The sequence below is a fragment of the Chamaea fasciata genome, unplaced genomic scaffold, assembly GCF_029207755.1.
Source record: "Chamaea fasciata isolate MVZ Bird 193981 ecotype frontalis unplaced genomic scaffold, bChaFas1.0.hap1 SCAF_19, whole genome shotgun sequence".
NCBI classification, from domain to species: domain Eukaryota; kingdom Metazoa; phylum Chordata; class Aves; order Passeriformes; family Sylviidae; genus Chamaea; species Chamaea fasciata.
The window spans coordinates 9247412-9271952 of NW_027094104.1; the positions used below are offsets into that span (position 1 = coordinate 9247412).

At 41.3% G+C, this 24541-nt stretch overlaps 1 protein-coding gene across 7 annotated transcripts in view; it reads right to left on the reverse strand.

Moving 5' to 3' along the window:
* Nucleotides 1-24541, reverse strand: part of B3GNTL1 (UDP-GlcNAc:betaGal beta-1,3-N-acetylglucosaminyltransferase like 1) — a 95378-nt gene that overhangs the window by 26517 nt on the left and 44320 nt on the right. For all 7 annotated transcript variants that reach the window (XM_066200876.1, XM_066200881.1, XM_066200880.1 and 4 more), the window contains one exon: nucleotides 749-844. In XM_066200876.1, coding sequence (XP_066056973.1) covers nucleotides 749-844 — 96 coding nt within the window. The remainder of the gene's footprint in view (nucleotides 1-748; nucleotides 845-24541) is intronic.

Below are 24541 nucleotides of genomic sequence, written 5' to 3' on the forward strand. Positions count from 1 at the left end.
AAATACTGCTAACAGACATCCATGGATTTTGTTCCATAAACACGCTGACGAGCTTAAAGCAATCAAATTGAATCCATACAGGAAATTCATAAAGACAAAGAACACCTAACTGTCAGGGAAGGAACACTTCTGAGACCACAGGTATTTAATTTGTAACCTCTCAGCCCTGATCCCTGAGGAGAAGCTGCTTAAAATCTTCCAAGGACAAGCACAAGAACTAAGACTGACAAGAGGCAGGTGGATAAATGAGTTTTAGTGGTGGTATTTTATGGACCTTCTTTTTCCCTCTCAGGGATGAAATCCTCCCCCTCAGGTGAATGCACTTTTATCTCTCTGCCATTCTGCACCTTTCTTCCCTCCCAGCCTCTTTCAGGAACTCCCCTCACCCTGCAAGGTTAGTTCATAACAGAACTATGGGCTCACCTGCTTTTAGCCTCTATTCCAGGGCCCAAAGAGGAGCTTGTACATCTGAAACCTTTAATTTTTCCAGGTTTGCTGACACATCTTAATAGATACGTTACAATGTCAATCTCAGGTAGGTCCGTCCATCACCAGGGTTATTCCCAAACAATTTTAGTTGGTTGGAGACTGTTTTGGTTTTTTTCAAATGGTATGACTCGGGTTTTTTTCAGAGCTCAGTTTTCACCTACACCCCTTCCCTTTTGTTCCTTGATAACAGCTAGAGGGCTTTCAGAGGTTGTTAAACCAAGGGATGGCTCCTGGTCTACAGAGCACCTGCACCACTCACCTTTCCGCCCTCATCAAACCTTCCCACATGGAAAAACCATTCTCGAGAGCAGAACCAGGTTGGCATGATCACAGTGGGCCCATGGGAGGTGAACACCTAGGAAAGAGGTAAAAAAATTCCAGTCAGTCAACAAAACGTCAAACCCAGCAGCTGCTGAGGAACAAAGTAGACATCCACCTGAAATTAGGCCTGTGCATAAACTTCAGCAATTTCAAGCACTGAGAGGAGCAACTGCTGGAAATTTAGCAACTGTTACAAGTTTCTTTTTAGCAATTTTTGGAAGAAATTTAGGTGTTGGAAGTGCAGTGTGTACCACAATCTCCCAGGTGCCACAGCCCCAAAGGTGAGTCTGGTTCCTGCTTCATATTCCATGAGCTGCTCTTCTCTCCCAAGCTGCAACACGTGCAGAGTACTTAAAACATTTTTTCCAAATTTAGACTATTTTACTGGAGTTGGCATTTTATCAATAAAGATGATGTTCATATGGAAGTGAAGTAGTTGAGAAGAATCATGGGAAGTTCGGGCTCTTAAACTGAACCCTACACTTGCTGAGCACTGATTATTTTTTTTCCCATTTTATATTCCTTATGCATATATTAAGTATGAACTTACACTGATCTTTTATTTCTGCCAAAGACACTTAAACCCCAATCAAGCTTGGACAAGTAAAATGCAATTTGTTTTAAACATTACCTGAGGACTGTGGATTTGCTACCCAGGGGTACCTACATAAAAGGCTGTTGGAAAGGAAGAGCTTTAAGTAAAGGGAGTAACTCTTCAGTTCATCTCTTCATTTGTGACAGCCAGGAACTATACAAGTGGGTCTTTGAAGCTTTAAACAAACTTGTTGTAATACAGCTGTGAAATAAGCCAGAATGTGGATTGCAGGAGGTAAACTGGCTCCTTCTTTTAGCACAGGATGAAGTGTCCAGGCAAAGAGGAGACTGAACTGGCCAAACACAACGTGCAAAGTGAAGGCAGGAGCTTGTGCCTGCTTCCAGCAGCGACACAGAAACCACAGAGCACACCCTGGGTCATGAAGGCAGAAAAAACCAACTCCACAACTCCTGTCAGTCAAATGACAATGCTGACCCTGTAAGCTGACAATTTCATAGCATGGTACAGTGGGAATGTTAATATTCCTGTACATCTGAAGTTCTGAAACTAAGGGCATGAGTGTACATTTGTCACATGCATCTCAGCATCTACATTTCAAAGGTGCTTCTCTTGATGTCAGCCTAAGGGAGCTCCACAAACTCTGGCAACTTCCATTTGCACAGATAAACATGGATTTAAAACCAAATGAAGGCACTTAAATCAATTGTCCAAATTAATTAAATTAGCAATCTGATAAAAAATGAACATTTTACCTACTCCCACTTTTCTTACAGGCATCTGCTCAAACACAGGCATCCATTTCAGGGTGAAGCACACCTCATGCCAGCTCCAGGGGCACAGTGACACAACTTCACTGTCCCTAAAGGGATCCTAGGGTGACTCATTTTCATCCAGACACTTCAGTCCCAGGCACTCATGTTTAGTCAGAACAATCCTACCACCTAATGTATCTTAGCACATCAGCAGATTGCCCAGAGCTGAAATACTCTAGTTCAGAGGTGTTAAATGTAAAAATCTCCCCCCAAGAGTCAGTGGGAGCTGAAAGAGTCAAAACAATCCCAGAAAAGCAGAGCAGCCTGTGATTACTCAGTACATGGTTATTAGCTCCACATTAATTACAAGGGCAATTGAGTATGGCCTGAGCCAAACAATGACCAAACAGTAATCCCAAAAGAAAACAGCAGCAAGGAGAAAAGCCAGGCCAGAGGGCATTGCATTGAATCTCGTTTCTGAAAGAAACAAAAACTTCAAAAGAGAGTCTTGAGCCCGTTGGTACTTGTGAAACGTGTCTGGGGAGGCCAGAATGCCATTTCCTCAGAGCTGTCAGGTCCCTCAGAGAACAGAAATGCACTTCACCTTACAGATGGAGCTCCATGCAATGAGCTGTGCTCACGTGCCGAGAGCATCCATCCCAAACCTCTGAGATAAGGTGGGTCCCACTGACATGGACACTTCAGATTTGAAAAACTTGAGGGAGAACATCCAAAAGCCACTTATGTTAACACAGATGATGAGGTGAGGATTTTACAGCAGCCCATCACACACTGCACGCACCGATGTCTCTCCTAAATCCAGCCCTGTTCTATGGCTCACTGTCCATCTCAGGAGAGACATCAGAGCAGAATCACACGGGCAAAACAGAGACTGATGATGCCACACATGACTTCAGGATCTTATCCTTCAAGAAAATCTCTCAACCTGCACAGCACAGCAGCTGAAAATCAATGAATTGGCAAATGAACTTTTTCTACATGCATACTTCCAGTGCAACATCAAAACTAACTTTAGGAAATTTATTTGTGCTGCTGTCACAAAGGACAAATTCACACTACCTTGTCCCTTGCTATGTAAGGATAACTTTAGTGAGGCTGAAAGTCTCTTTGTTGTTGTTGTTAGCTTAGTCTTCAGCTGAATCTCCTGATGCAACAAACCAGAAATCAGCAGTGCTACCCCAGAGGAGGATGCAGGAAAACAGGGCACCGAGCAGAGAGAACAAACCCCTTCTTTCCAGCAGGAGTAGAGATAACCCAGAAATAACCTTTGACCTGATCAAACTGCTAGAAATGTACATTTACACCACATTTACATTAAGTGAAGAGCTCTCCCACTCACCCTGCCTCTGGCCACACACCCCAGTCCCAGCACTGACCCCAGGGTGGATCAGAGCTCTACATCAGTAAAAAGCCAACATTTTCCTTGGTTTTAGTGTTAGTTTTCTACAGCCTTAGTTGTCTGAATCAGTTCACTCTGGGGTCAGAGTAGCAATACCACTGACACACTGGAGAGGGAAGGAAAAGCTCTGGAGAGGAAAACAAGCCCTCCCTTTTTGGTCACTGCCCACAGTTAATGAGTCCAGCTGTAACATAAAACTGCATCCTCTGAATACCCACTCTGATGGGAGGAGAAGTGGCCAGGAAAAACACTAACTCCTAACAACTGTTCTGAAACACTGAGGCATCTGCCAAACTTCTGAAAACCACCTTCCAGAGCTTTTGAAATTTTATCTTCAAGAGAAAAAAAAAAAAAAAAAAAACAAAACCAAACCAAACAACAAACCCTCAACCTTCCGCACTTTGGAAATTCTATATTTCACCTTGGTTTAGTCTGATGGGAAAGTTCCCTCTGTATTTCTTTTTTGTCTATTCTTGTCATAAACCCTTGCCAAGGTGTTAAAAAACGGTCAAATTGCCTCGTTCTGTGATAAAAACTGCAATTTCTCACTTGGTGAGACTGACAGTCCAGATTTTATCCATAAATCTTCTGGATTGCATGGACTGAAATGAGAGAAACAAAGAGGACATGCTAGTCTTAACTTGAAAATCAATCAAAAGCAGAATTTGAATGATGGTGCCATGAACTATGTTTAGTTTTCTTAGAAATACTCTCCAACTGTGCTTAACAAATGTCTTGTGTCACCGTGGAATACCAGTGGGTTTCCAGCCTCCTTGAGGAATTAATTCAGTATTCGGAGAGCAGGTTGGACCTGTGAACTTTTCACACACAGCTGGATTGAAAGATTAATGCTTATTAATAATACTTGTTATTAATTACAGTGCACTGCATGCTGTAAAAATATCTAAATGTATGAATATTTCATGTTAAAAACCAGAAGGCGAAGGTATAAATCTGCTCAGGTTTAGAATTCCAGAAGAACCATGTTGTCATAACCTAACTGGAAGCCATCTCCAGACAATGGGCACAAATTCCTATTTCAGCATCTTATTCACTAAATTATTTAGAACTTTTATAACTATCTGGGTGTATTCCAAGGATCAAGTAGCAAGTAATTGGAACTGGTTTGTTCTTTTTCACTGTTTGGCTATCGAATTACATCCAACTGTTACACAGATTCTCTGAAAATAAATCTAAAGAACACAAAGAGTTGATAAAGTGACTTTCATTGCTGCGTTTCAAAGCTGTCAACAGCACATGGTGCTCTGGTTCCCACTGATGCTCAGATCATGTCAGCATTCAGTGCAAAATTCCAGTTCCAATACAGGGAAAGGCATTTGTGTGTTTACAGAAACCTCTCAAGGAAAGCAAATCAAAGTCTAACAGCAGTGTGACCAAAGCAGACATGCAGATGGTGAAACAACCTTATCACAACAGATATCATCTGTGTGGCCATGCAGGACACACAGGGGAAACCAGGCAGTTCACAAAACCAACAGATACAATCACAGGCCCAGACTGCTTTCCAAAGCAACGAGCTAATTCCCCAAAACACAACGCATATTTAATTCTACTCATGCTGCAGCATTTTTCAAAGTTACATCCACACAAATCAAGGATTAGACATAAACTCTGTTATCTCTGTGAGATAAATGAAGGGGCATTCTGATATTTCTAATATCCAGGGGCACACATTAGAAGGTGAAAAAGAAAAGAAAACAAATCCCCTAGGGAGGGCCACAGTGATTCTGAAAGCTGTAGGCAGACCATGGACTAAAGGGGAACATTCCCCACCTTGAAGCAATGATGTGTTAAAATACCTGTGCATTAATTCAGCAAGGAATGTACCAGGACCATTTCACTGAAGTGTACCAGGTTTACATCCAGAATCAGGTCTCTGTGTGCACGTGTTCGTGTGAGAGAAGTGGTACAGAGAAAAAAAGACTCTTCCTACTTCAAGAAGTACAGGCCAAAGAAGATTTTTCAAAAGAAAATAACTACAACGAGTTTTATTAAGCTTTTAGGAACCTAAACAGCTGGTGTGGTATGGATTCCATGCAGTTAGTTTATATTGTACTGAACTGCTGTACCCTTTCCTAGGCCTGGACAAATAACTGCCTGTGTCACCTCATCACTGCAAGCTTCGGGAGCAGCTGAAAATCCTTCTCTAAAGAAGCTGGAATCCAGCAAAAAGATTATTGAAATAAGCCATACCTTGCCTCCCTGTGCAGAAAACCTGGTGTATACACAGTAATTCTGGCGCAGGCCTGACTGAAAACCAGCAGCATTTAGCCTTCACAGTCCCAAACCCTGCTAAGCAACAAAACTAATCAAAAAAAGAGAGTCCCGAGAACTGCTAATGCCAGTGAAAGCAGAGAGCATTCAGCACCTCTGAGAAGGTATCCCTGCTGCTGGAAAATTTATGACCTACAGCTCCCCATGATTTCCTCTGGATTGGAAGGCTGAGTGAAGGCTGGAATGTCTCAGGGTTTGCAGCAAACACAGAGCAGAGGCAGCGAGAGGAGCTGTGACATGATGCCTTCTCTTCCTGCAAAGGGCACAGTAATGGGAGGAAAGCTGGGGGAGAAAAGCTGAATTTGGCTGAACTGCTGTCACAGCCTCCCTGGTTCCTCACAGTTTACTGCTCTTCTAGTGCTCCTCACCAGGCCTGTCCCTCTTCTCTTCTGAATGGGTCACATCACTTTGGGGGAATGTTCGGTGTCCCCTGAACGTTAAAGATACCACCCTGCTGGTATTTCATCTGGTGAGCTTCCTCTCCATGGTTTGTAGCTGGTCCTGAGTGAGGGCTGAGATTTCCAGAGGGGCTGATGAGACCCCTGACCCAGAAGTAGACCCAGATGTGGAAAATCCTGAGTGCTGTGGAGAATGGGAGGATATGGGCCAAATCCTGAAGGAATTTTCCGACCCTATAGCCTGGGACTTTCCACTTTCAGAAAAAATACAGCAGTGCTCTTTACAGCTATGTGACCATTATATCAAAACATCAAATTTTTACAGATAGTATTCCCTACGTTAAATAAAATTTTCACACCAAGTCTCCGCAGTGAAGCCACCACATGGAATGAAAAACAGGACATCAGCTCCTCCTGCCATATCTGCCTCCAGCAGAGCCCCACAAAGAATGAATTGCTGGGTAAAAACTGCACATAGCAGGCTACTCTTTACCTATGCTATTAGATTTTCTTAAACTTTGCTGCTGAAAGCAAAACTGTTTACAAACTTGCTGCAAGTAAATATATTATCTTTGGGTTTCTAGTCCAATTCCTATGGATTGAATTGGCTGTGGCTTTGCTTTTTGTGAGCCAGCTCCTGCCAGCCCCATTGTGTGGGATAATTGAGGGCCCACCATACTGCTGAATATCTCTGTTTTGTAGCTGAATGCCCAAGAGCAAGCACCATTCTTCTGGACATTTTTAGAGCTTTTCCCTATTAATGATGATGAATTAACCTACTGCTGAATAGGTTAAACAATAGCTGCATGCAAAGGAAAAACAGCCTGTATGATTTTAGTATGTCTTACAGCTTTTTTTTTTTTTTTTGGGTCTGTAAGCTTCTAAAAGTGGACTTTGCAAAAAGTTTCTCCAATTCTTGGACATTTTCCAGCATTTAAAGAGTCAAGTATTTACAATGGAAGAATGACTCCATCCAGTAAAATAAAGCATTCTGCACCAAGAGGTTGTCTTCTCGGCTTGCTGTTTGTGCTGAGGTTTTACTATAAAAGAAAGAAAACAATCTGCTTAAAGTCATATTGGCAGGCCCTAAACTGTGATTAGAACAAACAAGAAATCTGCTAAGAAACAACACTGACCAATGCCGATGTAAAATAAGTCTAAAAAATTACCTTTCCATTTGACTTGTGGACATTTAGAATTTTCACAAGATGAAAACTGAATTGGTCTTTCATATTTGTGACTTATTAGGCAGCATTTAACAGATGACAATATAGACAACAGAAGCATCTCCCCGCATGGTGTGTAGCTAAAAACAAAACTGTTCTGCTCTTAAAGTGCAAGATGCTATGTCCACAATGAACAAACTCCCCTAAAATGTGCAAGCAAAGAGGAAAACAAATTCCCATAAAATGCAGCACATGAAACTTTCCTACATATCAGCTCCCAGAACTAATGTTCAGCTGAAACGTGAGCAAACCTCCTGGCAAATCTCAGCTTCAGCAAGTTTTAAAATGCAGGTATTTGGAGAGAGGAACATGAAATACTTCTGAGTGTTCAGGATTACCAGAGAGGGTAACATATCCTTCACAGTAATGCTCACTGATTCTCTTTTTCAAATAAAAGCTCGTGCTATAAAAGTTTTATGCAACTTGGAAATGGGGGACACATGACCTTCAGTTAAATGAAAGAAACACAAGCACCTTATAAACAAGCATCAAACTGTAGGGAAGATCACTTTTGAATTTGAGAAGTTCAGCTGCGTGCTAATGTACATGCAAAAGACCCACAGGAGAAATAGTAAATATTCATGCAAACTCGCTGTATTTATTCCAATACAATTTATATTTCTTTTGTGTTTTTTCCCCCCCTATAGACTTTCACCCTGTAGAGAAGGCAAAAAGAGAAAACTTAGATCAGATCTTAAACTCCACATTCTGATTATCTGATTAACAGCTGCGACAGTAGAATGTTTTCTTTAGGAAATCAAAGCAAACTTTACCCTAAATCTCTCCCTCATGTCTTCCATCATATCACAAGTCTTTGGGGAGTATCAAAGCACCAAATGCATTCCAGTGCCTTGAGAGTGTTTGATTTGAGTTCTGTAACCCTTCAAAACTGTGAACGGGAGAGCAAGGAAAAGACAGAAAACAAAAATGCATTTGAGAAAAATAAATGTCACTGCTGGTGCAGAAACTGTAACAGCAGATTTTACAGGGGGAATATTTAAGATCTCAGGGTCTTGGCCTTGTGCACACTGTCTCTAATCTTCTACCCCCACAATCACTTTCTAACAATGAAACAGATACATACTGAGAGTAAAAAAACCCATCACCTCAGCAACAGTTTTTACACAGACCCACATTTTTGATAACGAAAGGGACCCAATACATGTCCAGAATCCAGAAAGAGTTTGTTTTTCAACAGTGCAGAAGACACAGAAGGAAAGACCTCCACCAACCCTGAGCATTTGCAGAGACAGAAATTAAGGGCCCATCAATCTGTAAGAGTCTGAGACAAGCCAGAGCTGAGAGCACTACAGAGCTTTCCCCTCCTCTCTGCAGTCTCCTCTTTCAGCCTCCCTAAGAATTTGTTGACGGGATTTGCTTTTGTAGGTTCTCCCCCTGCTTCCCAGCCAGAAACATGACCAACATTTCATCAGTTTGTGACTGACTGTAACCTCCAGACCCCCACAGCTGGGCAGCTTGAAGTCACACTGTACCTCTGAGTCTGGGCCCCGGGTGTCATTCACTGCTGACATCCATTCCTACAGTAAATTCTGCCTGAACTTGGCATTTCCCATCCCTGCTTTGGAGCAGTTATCAGGGCAGCCACACTGCACTGGGACAACAAAAAATCAACAATAACAAGGATTAGAGCCCAGGTTCACCCCTGGCTGGAGATAAAAGACAAGCAGCCCCCCTCACAAGGGAGGATTTCTGCCACGGGGCAGCTGAACCCCTGCACGGTCTCTGGCAGCATCTTTAATGAATCAGAAAAGAAAATGTTGATTTTTCCATTTGCCAAGAAGCTGAAGATCAGTGGAGGAAGCAGATGCTACAATTGTACTTAACGTAATTTAAAATTTGAAAACAGAACAGCAGTTTGGGCTTTACTGAAACGTGGTTGTAGCACCAGCTGGGAAGGATCTACGAAGCAGCTCTTGTGATTTATATCTTTGAGAGCTCCGTGGGTCACTCAACATAAACACCCTTGTTTGTCTCACACATCCTGCTAAAAATGATTAAGATTTAAATGAGGTTTCAGGTCTCTGAACTACAAATTCTGAGAAAAGGTGGTGTAACCCAAAAAAAGCACAATAATAATGTAGCTTAGAAATACTGTGGTTAAAAGTACTTAATAATAATTATTTCCTTGTCATTCCTTCACAGAATTTAGATAAAAGCTTAGATAATTTCCCCCACATTAGAAACAAGAACTTTGTGTGTGCTGCTTGTTCATCACGGTGACAAACAACTACAGCTTTGAAACTCAAGTACAATGGCAGCACAACAGAAGAGAGAAAGGAGAAAAAAAGCATCATTTTTTTAAGAAAAAAAAATGGATGAAAAATGATGAGCCTCTTGAAAAACAGGCTATTTCATCAATAAAAGATATTTCTGTTGTGGTGGTTACTCACATCATAGCCACTAGCATCAAGCCTCTTCTTCTAATTTGAATTCAGGAGAAGAGCAGCAAGATGTCATCTCCCAAAAACCAGATGAAGCATTTTAGCCACACAGCCAATTTCATGATAATAAACATCACCTTCCCCTTAAAAAAAACCCCAAAAAACCAAAAAAAACCCAAACCAAACAACAAACCCAACCCCAAGACAAACAACCAACAAACAAACTTACCAACAACAACAAAAAAAGCCCCCACAAAAAAACCCCCACTAAACTAAAATCAATTTCAAATACTGCCAAAAGATGATAAAACTAAAGAGGTGTAATACCTACAGGACTTGCAAATTCAACTAACACGGTGAAAAATGACACCCACGGGGCCTTTGAAAGCCTGTCTGTGCCAGTGTAGGGATGGACACTGAGGAATCAATTCCAACAGCAGCTCTCTGGTCTCAAACCTCCAAACTCAGCAACACCACCCCTGAACAGAAAAAATACTGGCAAGTCCTTCTTGCTAATGCAAATGAAGAGGAGACATCACCACTTCAAAGCCCATGGAACATGAAAAGTTGTTCTGCTCAGCCAAAATTTCAATTTGTTTTCCTACTTCATTGAAACATGAGAAAACTTAATTCTGGGAAGACGTAGAGAATGTGGTGCTCTGTGTTATTGCTGCTTTTTGTACTGTACAGCTGCTATGGGGGTGAGAAAAGAAAACACCCTCCAGGCTGAGCAAAACCTCCCTTTGATATCAGCCCTGCCAGCACCAGAGGAACCGAGGGAAGAACACTTCCAAAACCCATCCACAGGCTTTGGGTGCCTCCCTGCACACCAGGTGTGCCAAGATCCCAGCACTGCAGCAAGTGTGACACTTCAAGCACTTCAATGTGAATTGGGCTGATTATAAAACCTTCCCCCCTCCACTTCCAAGAGGAACTTCTCACATGTTTCACACTGTGCCACGATGCTGTGTTTACACCAACTGCCACTTAGGAAAGATATAAACCAGGTTTATATACAGCATCTGCAAAATGTACAGTTAATAAATGTTTCCGAGCAGCTGGACAGTGTTTTAATTCAATGGAAGATGTTTCGGTTTCCACTTATATCAGTGAAATTCTGGACTACCTTCGCTGACTTCAGTGGAATTGCTGCATCCAGTGCAGAACTGGATGGGATATTTGTACTTCTGATCCATCCTAGACCTCTGCTGTACCTACCAGATGCCCTGCAGGCAGGCAGAGGAGCTCTGGGAGGGGAGGAGATGCATCAGCTCAGGTCTGGTGACCCCCCAGGCCACATCAGGGAGTCAGCAATGTTAATTCATCACTGGGACAAAACTTGTTGTCATCAAACATTTCTGCTGCAATGGCCTGTCCAAACCCCAAGTCATCTGGACATCAAGGCCATACCTGAACGTTTTTAAGGAAGTATAAATATTTTAAAGCACAGCTGCAATTTAAAACCTCCCATTTTTATACACACTGAGCAAAAGAGAATAAATACACTGCTTCAGCTGGAACAGACCTACAATGATCATCCACTGCCTGAGCACTTCAAGGCTGACTGAGTTAAAACATGGTTTTGGGGGCATTGTCCAAATATCTCTTCAACACTGACAGACTCGGAGGATCAACCACCACTTTGGGAAGCCTGGTCAAAAAACAACAGGCACTTTTATTTTTTATCACCACCAAAAGATGACTGGACAAGTTTTACTCAGCCTCATCACATTACTTCGGATATTTCTGTGACAGGCTGGGCTTATTCTCAATTTCCAAGTTGTAAAGCTTCCAACTTCCAAGCTTTCAGCCTGGATACATTCCTGCACATCCTTTCCCTTGGCTCCTGCCCTGTGAATTCCACTGGGCTCCACTGGACATCCCACCCCACCCCTGATCTTCCCTGAGTGCCTGCTCCTCCAGCAGTGGGACCTTTGAATGTCCTTTGAAGAAAAAGGAAAGGAATATAACAAGATCTTCAAGAAAACAACGAAGTATAAAAGAAAAAGAATGGAGAAGACACAAAATTTCCTCTGCTGTTCACAGCTGGGCTTGGAATTCTGTTTAAATATTGCTCAGTCTAACAGTCAAACATTCAGAAGAACATACAGCGTTTGCTGGGCAGCAACCACCAGCCCTGGACTCTCTCATTTCTGCTGCACCCTGAGACCTCTCACCTCTTCACACAACTTGAAGTAAACAAATGAAAGGAAACTTTTAAGATCAATGTCATGATCTAAGTATTTCTGGCAAAAGCACACTAACACAAGCTGGAATACTATGGAATTAGTTAACAGAATTCTAGTTAAAATAAAAATATTTGTACCTTAAGGTGTTGGTTTATCTTTGGAGCTACACAGAGTATTGTCAGGAGAGCTATCAGTGATTTAAACCAGCTTATTCAAGTTAAAATTCACCACGTTTTCTTCCCCAAACCCATGTTTTTGCTAATCATGGCACTTTACTTGCATGGAGAAATTGCAAATTACTCCAGCTTTGGTAGTAGTTTACAAAAGATGAACCTCAATGTTTCCTGCATTAAACTATATATAAATCAGAAGTGGTATGAAAGCAGAATTGGTACATAGAGACAAATTTCTTTTACACTGCAGTGTTTTAGCAGATGTTACTTTTAGAGGGAACCAACTTTTAAATCTCAAATGAAGCTTTTCAGTGATGAACACTGATGCAAAAATTTGCTTTTCAAGCACATTTCATTCCTTTCATTTTTGGAAAAAAATGTCTGGGTCGATGTTCTTTTTGACTGAATCAAACAATGCAGATTTTTGACAAGCTTGGTGTCCCACTCATTTTTTCAGTCTTATCACCTGTTGTCACAATCGCCTTGTCATTCTGTATTGTTCTAGACGTAATTTCTTCTCTTACTAAGACAGACTTACTATTGCTGAGACTAATAAGGTCAGTAATTGGTATTGTCCAAATCAACATCATTTCTCATTAGCCAGCTGCAAACTCAGGACACCATCAGCACTGCAGCTGCTTCACAAATCCAACCACGATCCTAAACATCAACATTTAAAACAGCCAAAGAATTTAAAATCCAAATCCATTTCATATTAAAAAACATAATCTTGTCAGGAATGTCCTTCATGTTCTAAATATTTCCATTTAGCCAGAATAAACCATTCCCTGGACAAAACCAGGAAAGCAAGGCTTTCTAAAGCAAGAGAGAATGAAAGCCTTTATGCTCTACTTTGGAAGTTATTCCTGAGCATGGAGTTTCAAACCCAGCCTCAACCAATCCAGTTAATGCCTCCCAGCTCCTGGATGAGCCCTCAGACAGCAAAGGGACCCCACAGCTTTACAATAATTGTGGAAATGTAGAAATGCATCCTCTGCTACTGTGTGGGCCTGTGCTGTAATCCATTTTCAACAGCTGGAGCAAAGCATTGCTTTGCCATTTTTCCTGCTTTTCAGAAACAGGAGGAATTGTCCTGAAAGACACCGGCCCGTGTCCCACAGCTCCAAGGCTGCGCAGCCCTCTGCAAAACTGACCCTGGTGCCCACCAGGCCACTCTCACCTCCCTCCTCAGCAGGATGGGCGAGAAAACAAGATGAAAAGCTCATGGGTCAAGATAAAGGCAGTTAATGAAATTTTAAAAAGCGAAGGCTGAGCGTGGAAGCAAATTAAAAAATAGGAAAAAAAGATGATTTATTCTCCATTTCCCAGCAGCAGGCAATGTTTGGTGCCTTCCTGGGGCCTCAGTACACAGAGAGGATGCCATGGAGAACAAATGCCTCAATAACCAATGCCCTCCTTTCCCTCCTCTGGCTTTTATCACATGCAGGAACACCCCTGGGCTCAGCCAAGGTGGGGTGTCCTGGCCATGCCCCCTCCCAGCCCTGCAGGAATGTGAGATCCCTGCTCAGCCCTGGCCCAACCACTGCTGTGGTACCCAAACCAGCCCAGATGTCAGAGCAGAGGAGCATTCTGTGAGGAAAGGTAAGTGCAGCCCAGCCACAGCCAGCATCCCCTGATTTGTACTTGACAAAACCTCTTATCCAGAGGGCAATACTGGGTTCGGAGTGTTTGCAAATATCTGAGGCTATTTTGTTAGCAGCTAATGTCAGTGAAGAAAAGCATGGCTACACATTCTGTCCTCAGTTAAGAGGAGTAAACAGCTTCCCCCTAAATTCAGCAAAACACACAACACTGTGCTGAAAAACTCAGTTAAATAACTCGCATTCTGATGACAGATCACAAGTTGCAATACTGTAGGGAGAAAACTCTTTACTTAAAAGGAAGGCTCTTGGAGCTCATGGATGATTTATGTCACCCTTGGGCATTTCTCTCCTGGTCTCAAAATTTAAGAGAAATTGTTAACACAATCTTCTGATCAAAGAGCATCGCTTGGGTAACAGAACATAAATTTTGCTTTTTGTGTTTGAAAAGGTAAAACATCAGTGTCCTCTGGGAAGAAAAGAAAAATAATCACAAGTAGGATTACAAAAGAAAAAGTCAAAGATAAGAACAGACTAAAATTCAGCTCTGCTGGATATGCCCTCAGCCTCCTCTGCAGATGCCTCACACCAAAAACGCCCAGACACTGCTCAGGTGCAAGTGGCCAAAATCTCGAGATGACAATTGTAGCTGTTGACCTGTATCCAGCAAAAACAAATTAAATTCAAGTTTCAGTATGGAACAGATAACTGAAGCAAAATGAGGAGAGATAAGGAGGGAAATGGAGCATGGGGGAAGGTGATGGAGATTAAAGCACCCTGTGAAAGGCCTTTGGGCAGGACCCAAAAACTGTTGATAAGACTGAAAAATCTGCAAGGCTGGGAACAGCAAGAAAAGCAATTCCTTAGCTTTGCTTCCCTTTGTGCTTTAAGTAGGGAAAAGCTCAGATTTTGCATGGGTAAAGAAACTAGACTATGACAAGAAATATCTGTTGCTTTCATCAGCTTGTCCCATCACAGCAACAATTCAGAACACCCCAAATTTTGCCCATCTGCACAACCCAAAGGAGGTGATGGTGTGTGTATGCCCAATACCTTTCAACATGTCCTAACACATCCCATTACTCCACACTCAATGCTAATTCACATGAAGTCATTTTAAAGAAAACAAAAGTAATGTGATACACCAATTTATTTTATAAATGTCTGCACTTAAAGACTAAAACATGTGGACTTGCTTTAAGTTTAATCCACACCGTTTTATTGATGAATTTCCTAAATCCATCCTAAATTAGGCTACAAGAAATATAAACCTGTAAATACATTTTCCCACTCTTTGCCCAGCTGTAGAGGCTATTAGAATTTATCAAAAATCTCCTTTACAGATTCCATACAATACATGGAAGATGAAGAGAATAATTTCAACCATTAATCAAAAATTACTTCTTGCCATTAACATTTGCTTTTTTCCTCTGAAAGTTTACGTGTCACAGAAAGCAGAAAGGACAGATGAGTCAGGTTTCTATTTGTCTTTCCATAACATTGCCTCTCAATGGAATCTACTCCAAGGTTAAGGTTTAGCCTGGAATCCCCCACTCCCCTGGCTGGAGGAACTGGGATACTGGTCTGATATGAGGGTCACAGCAGCAGCTTAGGAAGAGATCCCAGGGGATGCACTTGCACAGAACATAGATTTGGCATATACCAAAATAAATCCAACCAAACAGAAAGCTTGTTCACAGTTCCGCCTCATTTTGTATTTGAATATAGCCCACATGTTTGGGGATTAAGCTGGTGAACCCAATCTGTCTCTTCCAGGAAACAGCAATGAAACAACTGGGCTATAGAACTGTCAATTATTTCATACAGAGCAGCTGTGCACCAAGCTGAGCTCCAAACACAGCCCTTACTACTGGAGGAACATCTTCTGTAACAAGAGCCTTAAACACAGAACACATTCACATGAACCAGTGATCTTTCCACAGGAAGAAAAATCCTACACACTAATACTGCAGAGAGGACACCCACACCAATAACCCTTCAAATACTCCTTTTTCCACGTAATACTTTATTTACTGGGAGTGTCCCTTTGACCATTTCATACAGGAAAGAATCTAGGATGGGGAAATTGCACTTGTCCTTGCTACATTGACTTCATTGCTGCCCAAATGATATTTCACCAGACAGCAAGCAGATCTCTGTGGAGAAAACAGCCTGCCAAATTCTAGAGTTACAGGTTAAAAACCAGACACAAGCAGCACAGGATCCATAAATCTCAGGCAACACTAAATTGAACCGAAGTTTATTTTTCCTTTTGATCTCACTCAGCAGATTAACCAGGCTTTCCCAGTGATCAGTACCTAATACTTGGAAGAAAGACACACAGAAAAGCTGAAAGGTTTTAATAATTCATTTGCAATACTGATGCCTTTTATTCATGTCTTTTCAAGAGCTGATACTTGCACATGACTGCAGAGGTACACAGAAAAGATGGATAGTAAATCCTGAGGGGGAAAAAGGCCCCCATCACTTCTTGTCTTGCACTTCTAAGAAAGTAAATGTTAATGTCATGAGTTATGTTAGTCATGTTTAATCATATACGTTTTGTAAAAAGCCTCCTGGAAGTAAGAGCTGGAGTAGGAGCCACAATCTTGTTTATGAGGGACAAACTTGTTAAATGAACTATACAAAGAAGACAATGAAGTCTCAGCTAGGAATCAGAACAGAGTGGAGGAAATAACCACCTGCACAAGTCAGACAGTTCCAACAGCCTGAAAGCAAAACACACTCACAAAGCTACTGAAAACGTGTCTTTTACACAATCAAAGCTGATTTGTGCATTCACTTCACTATTGAAGAGTTTCCCTGTCACAGTATCACAGGAGCAGGGCTCAGTTTCTCCAATCTCCTTAAAACTTGGACGAGAAAAGGCTCTTGCAGTGGAGAAACCATTCGGTCCCTCAGATCACTTCACTGACCTACTGAAACAAATGCACGAGGCCACATCATCTTGTGCTTAACTTATCGTGCACATATACCCTAACTGTGATTATCAAACAGACGTCCCGCACCGTTTGCATTCTTCATGTATTACCTAACCTATGACAAAAGTTTGTGATACAAGAATAGGACCTAAAAAGAGAATACTTTATTAAAGTATCACTTCAAGAGATGAGGTAAATATTTTATTTCTCCTAGGAGCCACCGCCACGAGTAGTTCCAGCGCAATTGCAGCAGGTCAGAAGTCTGCCTGCTCTCAGTAATCAATACAGAGTTCTCCCTGTGGGCTTTGGCAGCTTCCCCGTGTCTCGCTGTGGGCAAGCATGATCTGAAAACGCTGAACATAATTCAGTACTGAGACAGGAAAAGAGATTAGAAATGAAAATCTTGTTCAAAGTTGATACTTATGCCAGACCCACCAAGTTGCTTAGAGAAAGCTTTATACAGAGAGTTAAAGCTGCTTTGTTAGGCAGCTTTAGAAATATTTGGAGCTGTGGGAATTTCTCCCCAGTTTGCCCTTCTTCCCTCCCTTTTTTAAGGGAGAACTTGCATGAACCAGTATTCAAGGCCGGGCTTCAGAAATCATACAGGGCCACTGGGTCATCTGCATTACAATGCCTGATTCAGCATGTATTTATATCATAAATTATGTGTCATTATAAGAAAATGATTTCCTGACAAAATGGAAGTGCTCAATTTTGACAGCTAATTTATATGCCTGACCAAAAAATAGACCAGAGTAAAAATCTAATTAACTTAATTTTATCGAATGCATGCCCATGTGGAGGCAGAGAGTGCAATTAGAGACTCATAATTTCATTATCTGGATCAGAAGATTATTTTTGAATGGACAAAGAATGGTCCTACATAGCTATAAACATATAAATGGTAAAGACCCTGGACTAGAAATCACATCTGTATTGGTTACATTTGTATTTTAGTAATAGTTTATTTTTTCCTCATGAAATCTACAATATTTACCTTAACAGTTATCAGCTGAAAGTGATCACAATTATTTTCTTAGACAACTTTTGCTTGGAAAAGAAATATTGTATACTACAAGTTGTATTTTGTATTGTTCCCTTCCAAAGTAACAGATGATTCCTAGGGCCCTGCACTGCTCTTGCCAATGTGTGAATAAAACAAGTTACATTGGTAACATAGCTGTGACTATAAATACATCAGTGCTGTCCAGTTTCATTTATGAAAATAACTATAATAGTTCATAATGATGGAACTTACAAAATGCCCTTTTCAAAATGCAAATTATATCTCAGCAAAAGAGTTTCTGTAATTCTACAGTCTAATCATACTACAATATATCTAAATTTGAGATATTAAAATTAAGGGTTTGGTTGGTTTTTTCTTAGGAACATTTTCTGATTTCTACAGGTCTTAACTTTGGTCTTAGATGCAAACAATAACGCTTCAGAATACCAGCACTTCCAAAGAGCTTGAAAATATACGCAACACTGATAGATTTCATTCAATGAAAATGACATTAACTGTCAACAAACCAAGTACCACGAATGAATTAGAATTCCTCTTCTTTATTAAACTCTCCTAATCACACAATTACTGCTTGTTAGGACAAGTTCCCTACACAGTCCTTCTGTCAACAACAAATAATCAGCTTCACCCACCTGAAAATGCAGATAAACTATTAGAAGTAATAACGGGAAACCTGCATAAGTCCACTCTTTGTCTCCATTCAAAGCATTTTCAAGCAGATGAAAAGGCCCAAGTGGACTCGACAAGACTGAACGGTGCCTTCATCTGCTCACTTATCTCTGTAAGACACACACATTCGGGGTAGGCAGCCACACAAACAATTCCCAGCTGAAAACCTGATCCATTTGCATCTGACAACTTTTTAGACTTGTCACAGGAAGATCAGTGTTCTTACATCCACTTAACCAGCAGGCAGAGACAGGACTCGTGGCCACGAGCCTCTACCAGTCTTGGAGACACAGAAATCTCCAGCCCTAACAACACATCAGAACCAGAGCAGCTGTGGCGGCCCCATCCCTGGATGTGTCCAGGGCCAGGCTGGATGGGACTCTGAGCAATCTGGTCTAGTGGAAGGTGCCCATGCCCATGGCAGGGGTTGGAACTGGATGAGCTTTAAGGCCTCTTACAACCGAAACCATCCCAGGATTCTGTGATTCTATGGAAGTTCTTCTCCACCCTTGGCCATCCATGGCAGCTTCTCACATTTTCTCCAGTTCCCCACGTTTTCTCACAGGTGATTGACCTGGGATTCACATACAGTGAATCTTCAAGTTCCTCACCTGGAGCTGTGCACCTTGCCTTAATCCAGCCTTCATCTTCGCTGCAATTGTGAACCCTGCAAACGGAGGCGTTATGCTCGTCAATCTCCCTGCCACCGTTTAGTGATGGAAATCAGCTCAGGCTCCATCGTCTTCCCCGACACAAAACTGAAGAAATCAGCTCAAATTAAAAATGTCATGCACAAAAAATGCATTTCCAAGAGGCTAGCAGTGCTTTTTATAAAGGATTATGGAACAAGGCACCTCAAGCTGTGATGATATTAAAATAACCGCACGCATCTGTATGAGAAGAGCTTAGCTGAAAATCTAACATAAGGACAAACTCCCGAGATAAAGGATTTAAACAGTGAGCTGCCAAACAAGGCTTTTAAGGGTATTTACAAGATGAATTACTATTTTAAAATCCATACAGAACTTTCCTGTACTGCCCAATGGAAGCCTACATGGCCATTTGTCCCATCACTCACTCTTAACAGCCCAGTCCAGCCACGTCCCACGAACAACCACAATATTTAACAGACCCCAAATGCAGAGGTGTCTCCTTCCTGTGGGAATGAGACATAAGGAGGACACTAGAACGTGCAACTGCCAGATCCTCAAGGCCTGGCTTTGGATTCTACATAGCTACACCCACAGAAATGACAGTTGGAATATGCAAAACTGAGGAGAAAATAAATTTACTGGAACAACCCAAAGTTTCTGCAGCAGAATAAACATATCCAGGAATTCTGATGCTCTGCTGCCTGCACAATGCAATCAGAAGAAGAATTTAATTAGAGAGCTGTTAGAAAGAAAGTAAACAAGAACCACATATCCACATAAGTGCTTTTGTCTCCTGCTCTAAACACGCAGCATTCAAGAGGAAAAGGCGTTATTTTGCATGTTGCCAAAAATATGACAAGAGCTATTACCAGTAATCAGTGAGGTGACACACACAGTGTCAATGTCCATAATAGTAGCTCCTATATGAAATGAATCTCTCCTGTCAGATTTAATACCTCCAAAATCATCACTGACATTACATAACTTCCTGCTATTGCTTTTCTAACTTTCATCCTGTTCTATCCAAACGAGAACACTGCAAATACTTACTTTCCCAGTATTTACTGGGAATTTTTCCCAATTTCCCATTAAATATATTCCATACGTTTGCTGTGCACCTGAAATGACACATAAATATGTGTATTTATGTACACACAAACATCTGAAAAACACCCAGTGCTTGCAGGTGCAGAATTGCATCTGCTGCAACCAGTTGTTTGAATTTTTTATCTTGACCCTGGGCTCAGTACTGCCCTGGGTACAAGTAGAAATATAATTTGCCTTTGATTTTTGAAGAGCTCTAAGAAAGTTAGAAAAGCTCAAAGAAACTTCAGTGTGAACCTCTGACTTTTGTTAGAGCCTTTGAAGCTCTCAGCAATGTTTAATTGACTGATACATTTCCATCCAGTTCAGTCATTCAGAGGTTAAAGGGGAGAGACCAGAGGGAGGAGAGAGACTTCAGCAACTTTTTGCCAGTATTGAATTGTAAATAAAGGTTTAAGCCACTCAAAATTCTATCTTTTGTGCAGATTTCATAAAGTCTTCACAGATATCAATTAGTATTATTCAAGGACTACAGGTGTCTCAAATTCCTTAGATGCCCTGGTGATTTTAAAGTGCTTCTAAATGCATGTTTCTATAACCACTGTTATGCTTTCCAAACAAGCAAATTAAAATTCCATAGATTAGGAAGGCAGGGATTGGTTCACTTCATTAAAGTTTGATCCCTTCCATTTTCTGAAAATCCATTTTGTTAGGTAAGACTAAGCTTCCATTGCATGAAATACTTCACTTCTTTTTGGCCTCTCCAGATACTTACTTCAAATTAGCTCTACAATTTCCCCAAGAAGCTTCTCAAAAGTATGTTCTTTTGATTTAATCCAGGGGCACTGGTCTACTGGAGGGCACACTGAGAACACACATCTTCTACACCCCCTAACAAAACTAAAGCCAAATTACAATTTCTTTTATAAAGGGAGAAATCACAGTAATCACTCAAATTTCCAGATGGAAGTACTGATTTCCTAACAAGGAGGAGCTAAATTCTCCTGTGCCAAACAGGCATGAAATAGGAATTGGTAGGAAATAAACAGAATAGATTAAAACTAATGTTAAGAGAATGTATTTTGATTATCTGTGAATAAATCAATTAAATGCCTAGAGGTATTTCAGTAACATGGACGTGACCAATTTATTTTCAAGATAAACTGAGAGTATGTATTTTATTCCTCTGCATCAGCAGCAATCTTTGCAAGCAGTTAATAAAGATATCTGCCCTTTTAGAGGCGTTTTCTTCATACTTGCTTGTTCAAGAACAGAACCAGAACCAAAACTCAAGGGAATATGCCCAAGTTACAGCTAACACCAAGCTAGGATCAGCTCAAACTGGAGGAGGAAAAGAAAAGGAAAAACACTTGTGTGGGTGATGCCTTTGAAGTTGTTCAACAGACAAATGTCAGGGAGGTTTCAGTCACAGTGCAAGAATACTGTAAATTCAGACACATCCTGACTGCCAGCTCAAAGTGCCCCACAGAGCAGAGCAAAAGGGCAGAAAATGCTCTGTTAAATTCTCCTGTGGCTAAAACTCAAGGTAGACATTTGCCCCCAGCTCTGGATTCTGCCTTGTGCTGTTTCTTTTTCTCCATGAAAGGGATGCCTGTGTCCTGCTGGAAGCCTTTAGAGAAATGTCATTGTGAAAGTGAAGCCAGACAAACAGTTGGCACTGCAGAGAAATCTGTCCCCTAAGCAGAGGCCCAGCAAAGAAACACAACACGCTCTGTCCACCTACAAAATATCTGTGATAGTTAGAAAGGACATTAAAAACTATTATCAGTTACTAGGAAAGTCTGGCTATACAGGAACTGCTCCCCTGTGTTCTCCTGAAACATGTACACAAGTCCCAGTCATTTTTTGGCTGGTACCTTACTGTGTAAACAGCCTGTTAGAAAAGTCACCATCACCAGAAATCCTCCCCCCAGCAAAATCTCTCTACTGGCTTTGCCAGACTGTCCTTTTAAACAGGAAGTGGAAACATAAAGGTTATCTTTTTTTCTTTTTAAATATGGATACTAGCTTGGTTTAAACTTTTTTTTTTTTTTAATATGATTTAGGTCTTCCTCTGAACATACTGCAAACATCAAGATGACCCTCCACCTAAGTGCTCCCCCTCACGTCATTAATACAATGCTAAAACAAAAGCACAACTTTATATTCATACATCCGTGAATCAAATTTAATTTTCTTCATTTTGCTTTAAAATAATGTGCATAGACAACACATCAGATAAGCTGCAATGGTCAAGTGTAATTTTAAGAACAAACTTGCTTTTCTTTGATTCTTGATGTGTATCTAGGGAGAGAACAAGAATTGAAAACCACTGTGTTAGAGGGTGACAGTAACAGGACCTGGTGACATCAGACAGGGAGGCAAGGAAGAGGTGCTGACCACTTTGACTATTCACCAAGGCAAAGCCGAGTGGAAATTCGGATAAACAACTAATATCTGCCAGGCTGATTTGATTGAAAATGCTGTCCCATGAGCTGGACAGCACTGACCCACAGACAAAAGGGGAAGAGGTAGCTCCATGTTCCCCATACCCACCATCCCTTCCTGGACTCGGATGTCCAGGCCCTCCTTCAGCTCCAAGCTGGACTGACTCAGCTTGCTAAGCTGGCAAAATAGGAGAGAGAAAAAAGGAAGTGAGAGGAAGAGGGTGGGAGGGAGGATCTCGGCTGGATTGTTTGGTGGCAGCAGGCCACGAGATCAGCTCTGCCGCGTTCTGTGGCTGCTCCACAGCGTGAAGCTCTGCAAGGCTGCCTGAGCTGCTGGAGCTGCACCTGTGGCTCTGAGAAGGATTTGCTGCTCTTCCTCTCCTGGCCACACATTCTCCTCGACTTCCCTTCCTACAGCCCTGCTGTTTGAGTCCTCAGCAGTTCAGTTCAGCTTGCTAGCCAAGAAAAAAAAAAAAAAAATTCTTTTTCTCTCTTTATCTCCTACCAGCCCAGGAAATCAACTGGCTCCTTCAGGGGAAGAAAAGCAAGAAAAACAGCTCAAGGATGCTGAGCTCCTCAAGTCAAGTTTTGGGATGAGAGTGAGTTCTCTGGTAACATTAGATATCCCCTGCTGTCAGCCACGAGTCCTGAGAAGGTGCCTCCCACAGCAAGGCCAGGTCTCAGCAGCTCTGTACTAACACAGTTCTACATAATAACATAAAAAAATACTGGATATCAAAGCTGCACTTGGTTCATCTGCAAACAGCAAACCACTTACTGATCACATGGTGTTTACTGCAGATTTCCAAGTATGGCTGGACACTGATGCTCTAAGGCTAATCTGGAAAATATATATTACCCCAGCCCAGAACAGACTGATCATATTTTATCTTTAATCCCACACAGAAAACATTGCAAGTGAGTAAAGTGGAGGTTATCATTCTAATCCCAATTTTGCTTTTGCTGTAGATCTCATCATAGTCCTTATTTCCCCTGAAATCAAGGAGACAGGACTACTCTGCTTTGGAAGAACTAGAAATTTGGAAATGCTGCAATCCTGAATCCTGGCTGAATGCCAGAAACAAATTCTTAATCTGTTTCATAATTATTACCATGGCCAAAAGGTGGCCAACATTTACCATTGATAATCACCTTCATATGTCGGGCTTTATTCTTCTTTTTTTTGAGACACAGAACAATAAGGCTGACCACTTGCTTTACCAGAAAAAGAAGCCCCAAGAAAACCCCACTTCCTTCCGGTGTTCAAATTCACCACATCTAGAGATTTATTTTAAGTTTATGCAGCTGACCAAATTCAGGACAAACATTACTACACAAAAAAATGCTGACACATGGACTAAGCCATAGAGCAGCCGATCTTATGTGCATGATAATGAACTCCCTGATGGAGCTTTCAACTTGGAAGACCCGATGTGTCTTCTATTTTAGATTCCTTTCAACAACCAAAGACCTCATTCATGAGGTAAATTTATCTTGGGAAATGCCCTGGAAGCACAGACTGTACTTTCCCTATGTACACTGGGTTACTATTTTCTGAAGATTTATCACATACATTTCTCAGGAAGAGATTACATTTCATTATTTCCAAAACTGGCTGCACTATACATAAAATGAAGCACCTTTACTAAAAAAATAGAGGATTTTTTCACAATCCTTCTCTCCTGAATAGTCTTAACTATTTATATAAACTTTATAATTGAGGGATTTAAGCTCCATCATTTTATCCTTGTTTTTTATTGTCCTGTGTTTATTTATTGTTACAGCAGCAGCTGAGGGAAACATTTGGAAAGATCTCACAAGGAAAAGTTCTTTTTGGCTTTTTTTGGCTTTTCACACTGTAAGCGTCCAGCCAGCTCCTGTATAATCACACAATAGTGAGTGAATTAGGAGTGTGGGTTTTAATTTATTGCAAGATT